Source organism: Oscarella lobularis, chromosome 6, assembly GCF_947507565.1.
Source record: "Oscarella lobularis chromosome 6, ooOscLobu1.1, whole genome shotgun sequence".
Classification (NCBI taxonomy): Eukaryota; Metazoa; Porifera; class Homoscleromorpha; order Homosclerophorida; family Oscarellidae; genus Oscarella; species Oscarella lobularis.
The window spans coordinates 3,464,686-3,475,033 of NC_089180.1; the positions used below are offsets into that span (position 1 = coordinate 3,464,686).

The following is a 10,348-nucleotide window of genomic DNA, read 5'->3' on the forward strand; positions in this document are numbered from 1 at the left end:
TTAGATGTTTATAGAGGACTATTTTTTCCCTCTCTCCAGTGCTGTCTGTGTGACCTCATCCGAAAACCGAGCGTGAGGCTCGTCTGTCCCACGTACTGTTTGGAGCAGTGTGGACATTCTAGGAGATAGACGATCCTCTCAGATTTACACGTGAGTGTCTCTATACTTTTGGGTATTGCGTATTTCTTGTGGTTGAAATAGCTAGAGACGACGCGTTTCTTCTTCGTCATTGGACAGGCAAAGCACCGTAAATCTCCGCACGGCGCCGTGAAAGGTGGAAGGCTGGCGAGTGTCGTCTTCGTCGATGGAACAAGACGATGGACAATGTATTCAGTCCTTTTGTGGGGCTGTTTTTCGTCTGGGATTTTGGCCCTGACAAGCTTGTCAGCCAGGTTGGAGAGGCGTTTGTACGCCATTATGGGCTTCTCTGGGAATATTTCCTTTAGAAATGGATTCCCTTCAATGAGATGCCAATTGGAGTCGATGCTTTTTCGGGCATCGTTCTTTGTTCATGGACAGTATGTCGTTGGGAAGACGAATGGCGCTTTTGAGCCCTTTCGTTTCCTTTTTGGTGGTGGTGGTGCTGTTTCGTCCTCGTTGTTTTTGGACAACGAGGACGGTGGTGAGTCGGTAGTTTCCTTTGACGATTCCATGTTTGTGGGATCGTCAATTGCTGGAGTTGTCGGAAGCAACTCCTTGCGTCTTTCGAACGGTAGACGTTCGGTGAGTGCTTGGGTAAACGATAGAGGGTATCCTCGTTCTTTGAGGCGTGTCTCTAGTTGTCGTTTCCTACGCTCGAATGCTTCCTTGTCGGAAGTGGAGCGTAGGTAGCGGTGTGTTTCCCCGAGGGGGATGGCTTTCTTTACGCCAGGCGGATGTGCCGACGTAAAGTGGACGTATTGGAACGTATTCGTTGGTTTGAAATACGTTTCAACGTCCAATATACCCTTGTCGGGTGTCGAATAGAAACGTTGGCCTTTGTATAAGTGAACATCGAGGTAGTTTGCCTCAGTGTCGCTTATATCCCACGTGAACTTTAGATCTTGGTCAAAGGAGTTGAGTTCCTTTAGAAAGACTTCGAGATCTTCACGGGGATGTGGCCAGATGCACCAGATATCGTCAATGTAGCGTTTCCACATTGACGGTTTTCGGTTGGGCGAGCGAGTCTCGAGAAATTTGGTCTCGAGATCGTTCATAAAGAGATTGGCGAAGCACGGAGCACATTTTGTGCCCATGGCTGTGCCGTGTTTCTGTTTAAACGGTTTTCCGTTGAAAGTGAAGACGTTTGCCTTTAGAATGAATTCCAAAAACGTCGATATGACGTTTGGCAGGTCCGGTTTGTCCGGATAGTTTTTTACTGCCTTTTGGCAGATGAGGATTCCCTTTTCTTGGGGAATGCTCGTGTAAAGTGCCGAAACGTCGATTGACACCAAAATTGCGTTGTGGGCAATTGGTGTCGATTCGATTGCCTGTAGAAAAGCCGTAGAATCTTTTAGGAAACTGGCCGTCTTACAGACAATAGGTTGTAGGATTGAATCAACGTAGACTGATATGCCTTCCGTTGGTCCTGAGCATCCGCTGACGATGGGCCGTATTCCGTAAGGATTCTTGTGAATCGTTCTTAGGAAATAGAGCACTTGTGTGCGTACGGTCGTGTCGCTGCGGAGGAGGGCCCTGTGCTCGATCTTATCGATCAGGCCTAGCTGGACAAACGAGTCCAATGTATCATTGATCTCGTTTGTCAGTGCTGGTGTGCGATCTGTTACGAGTGGCACGTATGTTTTTTCATCGAGTACGTGCGCCTCGCCGTGTCGTATATACGCGTCTTTTGACTGTACGACAATGCCTGATCCCTTGTCCGCTTGTTTCACGATAATGTCCTTACGTTTCTGGAGTTGCTCAAGTGCTTTCCATTCCCCTTTCGTCATGTTTGACGCAGGTACCTTGGGTCGAATTTTTTCTATCGACGTAGCGGTACGTTGGAAGAATGTAGAAAGAGCTTGACATGCTTTGGCAGGGCCTTTTTCAATCATCATTTCAGATGGTCGTTTTTTGGCATTTTTGCCTACGCATGTTTCGTTGGCCACCGTTCGTTGTTTAGAAGGTGGTTTTGGCAGAGAAGGAGTGATTGGGTGTTTCCTGGCCAATCCTTCTTTCCATTGTCTCGTACGGCTACTCTCAGTCTTTGTTCGGACCGCGCTGTAGTACGTACGGCGCATCGTGCGACAGAATCTTTCGAATTTCGATCGCATTCGACCCCGGCTGTATCGCCGAGGGGTTGGTATGAATTTTAGTCCCTTTTGGAGGACTGCTTGTTCCGTATTTGTGAGCGGAACATTGTCTTCGTTAATGATGTGACAAGTGGCGTCGCGATTGTCGATTTGAGAATCCATTGATTTCGCATCGACACCGCTAGAAACGCAATTGTTTTCATCATTTTTATTCAATTGGGTAAAGTTGTCATGCAGCGAAAAATCAGAGGGGGAAGGGGATAGTGAGAGGGAGGAGACAGAACACAAGGAAATGTCATCGTTTGACCATTCGTTTAATGGTTCGTCGACGGCAGAATTATTGGCATCGACCGTCAACGGCGACGGGATTCACTTTTCGGAGATCGCTCGTCGCGTCGCTCGCGTTTTTCGCGGCGTCCTCTTTCCCCTCTGTATCTTGTTCGTTCGCGCTCTTCGTTGCCGCTGTCCGAGACGTCGCTGTCGTTGTCGATGCGTTCGGATTGCCGTCTTCGTCGCCCTTCGTGTTTTCTTCTTGCTTGGCTTGGGCTTCGTCTTTGGCGCCGTATCAGGTTTCTGTGTCAAAAATACTCAACTCTTGGTCTTCCTATACCTATCGCAGAGTTCTGCGCACACTCGGCGGCATGGGACGGGGCCACTCCACACTTCAATGTGCGTCCCGCACTACTGACTGACCGCCCTTTTCAATGAAGACAAATTATCATAGAGTGCATATTTTTGATAAATAAAGTGAGATACATATTTGTCTGTTGTTGCTACGTCATCTTCATAAAGTGAGTTATTGAGAAGTTGTTACTATGTCTTTGCTGACGTACTTTGAGCCAAAATCTTTGTCTGAGGGCAATTCAAAAAGTTCCTCTCGCCGTATAACTCAACCGCAATCGCCCGAGAAAAGGCCTATGCTCAAAGATGAGAACGACGATAAGATCGACGTCTTTTCTGAAGTCAGCGACGAATTAGTTTGCACAGCCGAAATTTTTCATGAGTCGGACAGTGAAGACGATTGTTTCGCGGGCAGTGTAGCTACATCTAGCGTGGCAGCTAAAGGAGGCACAGTGTTAAACCGGTCATCAAAGTCTTTACATCAAACAAAACATCAAAGAGTACTAACAAGCTGTCGCATTGATTTAATCGTGACTGGCTTTCTAGCACGAGAAAGAATTGGCTTTGTTATGATTTAGAGGAGCGCGGAATGTACTGTATTCTTTGATAGAATTAAGCACGATAAAAGACCGTTTAATCGCGACACCTGGAACCCTATACCCTGCAAGCGTCTTTGAAAAGAGAGTTTCATTTGCTACAAAGACAGCCCAGCGCACCGCGACGGTGTTAAACTAGAACGAATTGCATCAAAGACTAGCATCTCGTCGGCGATTGCACCTACTTTGCCTGAAAAGAGAATGCAGCAAGCTTTCTGCTGCTTCTACTTCCGAATACCACATACCTTCAATTTTGAGCCCTTTCTAAAGTTAACTGAAGTACTTGGTTTGATCATTCTGTCGAAAATTTTAAGCGCTTGCAACGCCATCTATACAAGTGACAAATTGGTGCAAGAAATGCTCTACGTGACCAACAGTTTTGCCCCGATTCGTCGCCGCGATTGCATTCCGGTCGTGGACACTGTCCGGCTCGCGGCGAAAACTGACAAAATCTCCTCCGCTCATTTGCCCGTAGCGCGTAGATAGGCGAAATCCCTTCAGTGGCGTAAAACCTGGAAGGGAGCCATTGCAACGTGATTGCGTGCGCTACGACAACTATGCGTGGATGAGCACATGTTGCTTAAAACGACGTCGAATGCATTTGGGTCCAATAGAGAAGACAAAAATACGTAAACGCCGAAGACATTTCCGCTGGAAGCCAACCCGAGGATGCACCACTGAAGTCCAAAAATAGCCTAACGTAAACACGCTCAGCCTCTTAGAATAGTCGCTGGTATGGTCTCTCTAAAGGCTGTCCAGCCCGCCATTTAGCGTTATTATACTTCTGGGACATATTAAAGCTAAGTACGCTGGCTAAAAGGTAGCTGGAATAGCCTAACGTACCAAGCGGACGAGACATGAGAAATAGGACCTCTCCACGCGAAGAGACTCTCCATTTGCGCTGACAGCCGGACTTGCAAGGAGACACATGTGCATAAGTAAGCGAGTCTTAATTGAAGGCGTGTAGTGCATTTTAAGGTACGAAAACATCCATCGCGCACGTAAGAAGAATTTCCGGTTCAGCGCTGGACGCACTGTAGAAAGGAAATCAGCGTTTTCTTCAACATCATAACGTGTATTGAAGCGTCTTCTGAAAAAGCAATGCTAGATTTTTTGCGACAAAAGGACAAAATTGATGGACATGCAACGTTCACTTTTGCCTGCAGGGACACCAATTAGTTGCTGCAATAATTAAAGTTTGTAATGGACATTGGCGTACCCGACTTGGAGTCATATCCGATTAAGGTAATTGTGGCTCAATTTCCCATCCTGGTCCGCGATGTAGGCAATGCCATCGAGAGCCGAAATGATGGTACATCGTCTCACACCATTCGAAGTAGTCATTTGGGCAGTCAGGAATCTACAAAAATAAAAATTCATATTGCAGAAATTGCTGTAGAAAAGGGCTACCGTAGATCGATGACTGGCAGTAAAAAAGTTAATCTGGTACTCAATGAGTTCGAGCGGAATTCTGTCTAGCAGCATACGTAACGTTTCATCCTTGCTTTAAGTGGTTCGGTTCCTTTACAAGAACAGCCTTTATCTCACGGCGAAGAAGTCAGGTCTCAATACAAAGACGATTCTTTGTTGCGTTAAACAGAAAACGGCAATTTCTCAAAGCAAGAAAAGCGCTCGACGGGTGACAACAGCGAGAACAGGAAAGCATCCCAAAATGGAAAACGTTTGTAAAGGTAAAGAGCTGGTGGTTTCGGGCAAAAGCAAAAGAACTTTTGAGCATAATTTGTCCAGACGCCAAATTTGCTTTCTCCGAAGCTTGGTTTAGCGGATTCAAGGATCGCTTTGGAATTAGTCTACGAAGGGCTACAAATGTGTGTCAGAGGCCTCCAGAGGATAAAGTGGCGGCAATTCGTACGTTTCACGAGGTTATCAGAGAGCTGGCAATAGAAGGCGAGCAAAAGGGACCTCTGGGAAAATGGGCAGATTGCCAATGCTGATCAAACACCGTTGCCATTCTGTTTCACTGACGGGCCAACGTACGCTGACAGAGGAGAAAAATCGGTTTGGGTTTGAAGTGGAGCTTCGGGTCTTGAGGAGAGACAGTGCATGGTACAACTCACCATATTTGCCGATGGGGTACCGAGAGTGAAGCCACTTGTCATTTTTCGAGGAAAGGGAAAGAGAATTCCTCTATCTGAAACGGTATGATCCTCGCGTAAGAGTAACTTTCCAGGCTAATGCTTGGTGCGATGAAGCTGTGATGACAGGCTGGGTACGAAGTCAGTGGCAGCCGGTTTGTGATTCAGTCATCAAATGATGCTAGTAGCTGACGTCTACAAGGCTCAGAAAACGGATGCAGTCCTATCTCTTCTTAGAGGGTGCAATACGGAAGTAGTATTTGTACCGCCTGGCGCCACTAGTCTTGTCCAGCCAATGGACGTCGTTTTCAACGCTCCATTTAAAGCAGCAGTTGACAAACTGGCTACGGATCATCTCAACGAAAATTTTGAAGCGTACGTGAGAGGAGCAGTGAATGCAGTTCAACGTCGTGTATTACTGACAAAGTGGGTCGCCCAAGCATGGGAGGAAGAGAACAGTAAAAAGGAGATGATTATAAGATCCTTTAAAAATGCGGAATATCTGTTGCTATCGACGGTTCAGAAGACGATCAGATATCTATTGAGAAACTGCCAGGCTACACCGTTGAAGACGAGTCATTAACCTGAACTTCGTTGGGTTTATTAGGGTCAGTGGCAATGCAAAGCCAGTGATTTTTGTCGTCGTTTAAAATTTGTACGCTTCTATACACCATTTTTAAAGGAGAAAATTTCTTTTGCCCAAAGGTGTCCTGCATGCCTTCAATGCTGACAAATTGTTCTTTCAGGAGGGTTTGAGCGGCGTATATGTGTTTGTACGTTAGCCAGGAGGAGTTGCCAACGAATTTGTCCTCATTCAGCCCCAATCGTGGGAGCCACGGATCAGGTGACGAATCTCTCCTGCGACCTCTTTGTCTCTTTGTCACCACTGTGTTCCAAACACGAAAGGCTCCCTAAAAGTATTTTGTTCAATTCGCCGCTTTAGGCGCATTGTTTTACGCATGGCGAACCTTGGGAATTGTTGATGGAACCTTCGGAATTGTAGGTATCACAGTCTTTGACGCCTTGATTTGGATTTTTGTATGCCACAGTTGAGCGTACAGAAAGAAATTTAAATTTGTTGACAAATAAGGACCTGCGCTTTAATTGTTCTTATTTTAGTATTCGACTGTGAAGATTTCAGCTTGACTGGGACAAAAGCGAAGAGGGACATGAATCATTTTCACAGACACTGAATTTATATATCTAATTACTTTTTGGCAGGGTGGAGGATAGTAGTGTCGCTTTCATCATAAGAAGACGTACAGTCTACGCTTCCACTCATCATAGAGAAAAAGATAATTTTGGTAATAATGCTCGTATGTGTTTTCGATGTCTATTTTGCGTGATATTTTACACTTTTCCGGTATACACCCTATTGCATCGTCTTCATTGCGAACTTCGTTTAAGCTTTTTCTTCGAGACGCTTTTTTGAAGACATTGTAGAATACCGTCGACGTTCTTCTTTCTGAATAACAGCAAGCACTGTGATGCTAGACCGGCAATACTGGTGAATCGAAGTTCCACGCTAAGGGGAAGAGGCAGAAGGGAGCACAAGAACCACGTCTGGTAATATCAACTATAGACCTGTCTTAGTAGGAGACCAATCCAATGATTTCAATTAGATGGGTACCGCCCGTACAGGAAAGCCTTTGAAGAAACAATGGTCGACCTATAATTTCATTTAGATTTCTGTCTCGATGTCTTCAAACCCAAACTCATCCAGGAATCCAGTACAACAATCCTTGTCAAAAAGATCAGATAAACAAAACTACAAGGGAGAGAGTTCGCCAGCTTAATTAGAAATATCTTAGCAAAAGAAGCCTGCCTCGTTGAATTCTAAAGTGCATTGAAGCGCTAGAAAAAGACGATCCTAGTTGCATCCGTCGTAAATCTCTCAATGGTGCTCGACCTTATGTGCCTAATTTTTGGCGTACGCTGCACCGAAAGTGTTAACTCGCTACTTGACAAAAAGATCACAGACAAGAATTGGGTGATGTAGCTAAAAGAATGAGCTCTAAGTAAAAGGTATGTTAAAGAAGCTCTTGGACCTGATCCAAAGTTTGCACGTCATGATCTGAATGGCTTTAGCGGAGAGAGCAGCAATCGAGATAAAGCTCTGGCGATGCTTGATTTTTAAGAGGTCAAAATGACATCACAAAATGCTAGAAGAGGAGTGCCTATGTACTTCCGCCAATCGCTAGAAGGTAGAGAGCTTGGGTTTAAAGGGCAACTTAAGTGGGCAAGTTTTTTCAGTTTGACCGACATCTGGGTTGCTTTCATTGTCTTCGATAATCTGCAAAAATTATTATGTCTAAATGTCTAAATATAACTTCCGGCGGAGATATTCGTGTTTCTCACTACAGCCTATGACGTAGATAGGTGAAGAGTGTACATGGTTAGAGGCGCCTGCCACTCATTTGCGTGTCCCGGTCTCTTCTTTCTTTCACCCGTAAATGCCGCATAGGTGCGTCGCCGCTGGCTTGCAGCAAAACGTCGAAGGACGGCGTTCACTTGTTTCACTTTTCGAAACACTCTGAGCAACGCAAGAAGTGGGTAGTGGCCGTTCATCGCACGCGTGCCGGGTGGGCAGGGTTATAGTATTACATTTTAATACATTTTCACCAGCATGTTTTTCTGTTACAGGCAATTTGTCAGTGCTCTTTACTACAACAAAAACTGCGCTAGAAAACAGACAGATTCTTCAAATGGAACGTATCGCTATGCCGTGGCCTTTCTAAAATACAAAAGAAAAAGCACATTGTTAGAAAAATTCCCGTAAACAGAACATACAGTAAGTTTAGATGTTTGATGTCGATCGTGGAAATAACATAAATTTTTAGAAGACTGCGACGGTGACGGCGATGGCATCGATGACGGCGACGGCGACGTTGACGGTGACGGTGACGGTGACAGAGACGGCGACGGAGATTGCCACAACAACGTCGACGGTGTCGACGATGGTGTGGGCGACGGCGACTGCAAGTTCCATTTTCTAGGTACTGAAACGCACAATGTTCAATAGTTCGTCGTTTATCTGAAAGTCTATTCCGTATTGGCAGGCGGTTCCCTTCAGGCAAGGCAATGATGAGCTCAAATCAGCGTCTAATACCGTAATTTAATTCTTTTTCTTTTGCAGGCCTAAATAATATTGTATGTTAAGTTTTTTTTGTATTTGACATTTTTCCTTACGTTAGAAATTTTTTCATGCTTTAATTTTATCTTTTAATTAATTTGGAAACAGAAGCATGAGCATTTACATCCAGGAAATTGCAGATCACGAGATTAGTCTACGTTCAGTGTGCGAACGGATACTAAAAAACGCGGATATGGCCGGTCGAACTGCGACATTGCCGTTATATGAAACCTCGTATTTTGAGTACAGCAAGAGTCGTGAGGATCCAAACAACCCCGACTTCTTGGGCGCTGGGGGTTTCGCGGACATTTACTAAGCTCGCCTCGTGAGAAATTCTGACGGCTGTTTACTGGACAAGCCCCAGTTAGTTGCGATCAAATATTTTGGAATCCATCAAAGCCAAGACTGGGCAAAAGGTATGAACATCAATTTGATTACCGGTAAGAAAAACCGATAATTTACATCTTGCATAATGTGTGCAACAGAGTCAAAAGCTAGATCTGTTTTAGGGCAATAATGCATTGCTAAAAATTTTCCTGTTACTATTAATTAATCGAATACCTAACGTTAATCCAAAATTTCATAAATAGCTTATATTTGAGAACAAGGAACATCTATAAATATTCTTTGTCTATAGATATATACACTGTTAAATTGCTAGTGGACGCGTGACCCAAAATGGGAGTTTGGAAGTCTGCCACTATTCTAAGCTGGTTTAGGTGTTAAAGAATTGCTTCTTATAGGTATTTGCCAAAACCATTCTTTGGAGTTGCCCAAACCTTGTAAGGGTGTTGCTTAGAACAACGTGGAGGTTGTGCAAACTACCTCGCTGGTACTGCAGCCTCCTAAACGCAGTTTAATTAAATGGTAAGTGCGACGCGATTTCGACCCATATTTTTTACTGATTTGCACGGTAGTGTGACAAATAAAACCTTGCTTGGCACTTTCTTTCCTAATAGAAATAAAAATTCACGATTGTAGAGCGTTTCTTATTTGCTTCCGATTCCTCCCTATCCGGGTTCCACTTACGTCATTGGTGGAACGGAAGTCTTTCGCGAGAGAAATGCCAAAACGTCCAATAGGCCAAGAAGTCTATATTCCCGATCGTCAGAAAAACGTCAGAGTTTTCGCCCAAGCCTCATTATCCAGGAGCTATTACATTACCACACCTAATGGGTCGTACCGTGGAAAGTTGATCCCGGTGAGAGATGACGCCGCTACTATACCTGAAGATGATAAAGATAGCGTAATTCCTGAGCAAAGAAATAATCCCGACGTACCTCCAAATAAAGCCGTCGAAGATCCCCCTCAAGTAGCGCCGTAGCAGCAGCAGCAGCAGCAGCCTCCACCCGTCCGAACCCGCACAACTCGTATCATTAGACCTCCAGCAAGGTTTGCCGATAAGCAACCTGCTGGAAGGGATATGTGGTGTGAGCTACTTATCTGTGTTGCCGCACGTAAGGCGGAGCTTTAAATGTGACGTCACCCCCTTGTTCGTATATATATAGTCCCTGAGCCTTCTGCCACGGACTCACTCCTCTTCTGTGTACCACAGCCGCAATTAAGTTGATTGAACACAACATCACCACACACGCCGGAAAAGTAATCTCGCAAGCGCGCAACGGATGAGGGCGGCTCTAGCGAGGAGACAACGCAACGACCCTGAAGATC

General features: G+C 45.1%; 1 protein-coding gene across 1 annotated transcript; it reads right to left on the reverse strand.

Annotated features, from left to right (window-relative positions):
- Window positions 1-509: 509 nt before the first annotated feature.
- LOC136188204 (uncharacterized) lies at window positions 510-1,928 on the reverse strand. The gene has a single exon (XM_065975928.1). The coding sequence runs from the start codon at window positions 1,926-1,928 to the stop codon at window positions 510-512; it is 1,419 nt and encodes a 472-aa protein (XP_065832000.1).
- Window positions 1,929-10,348: the final 8,420 nt, after the last annotated feature.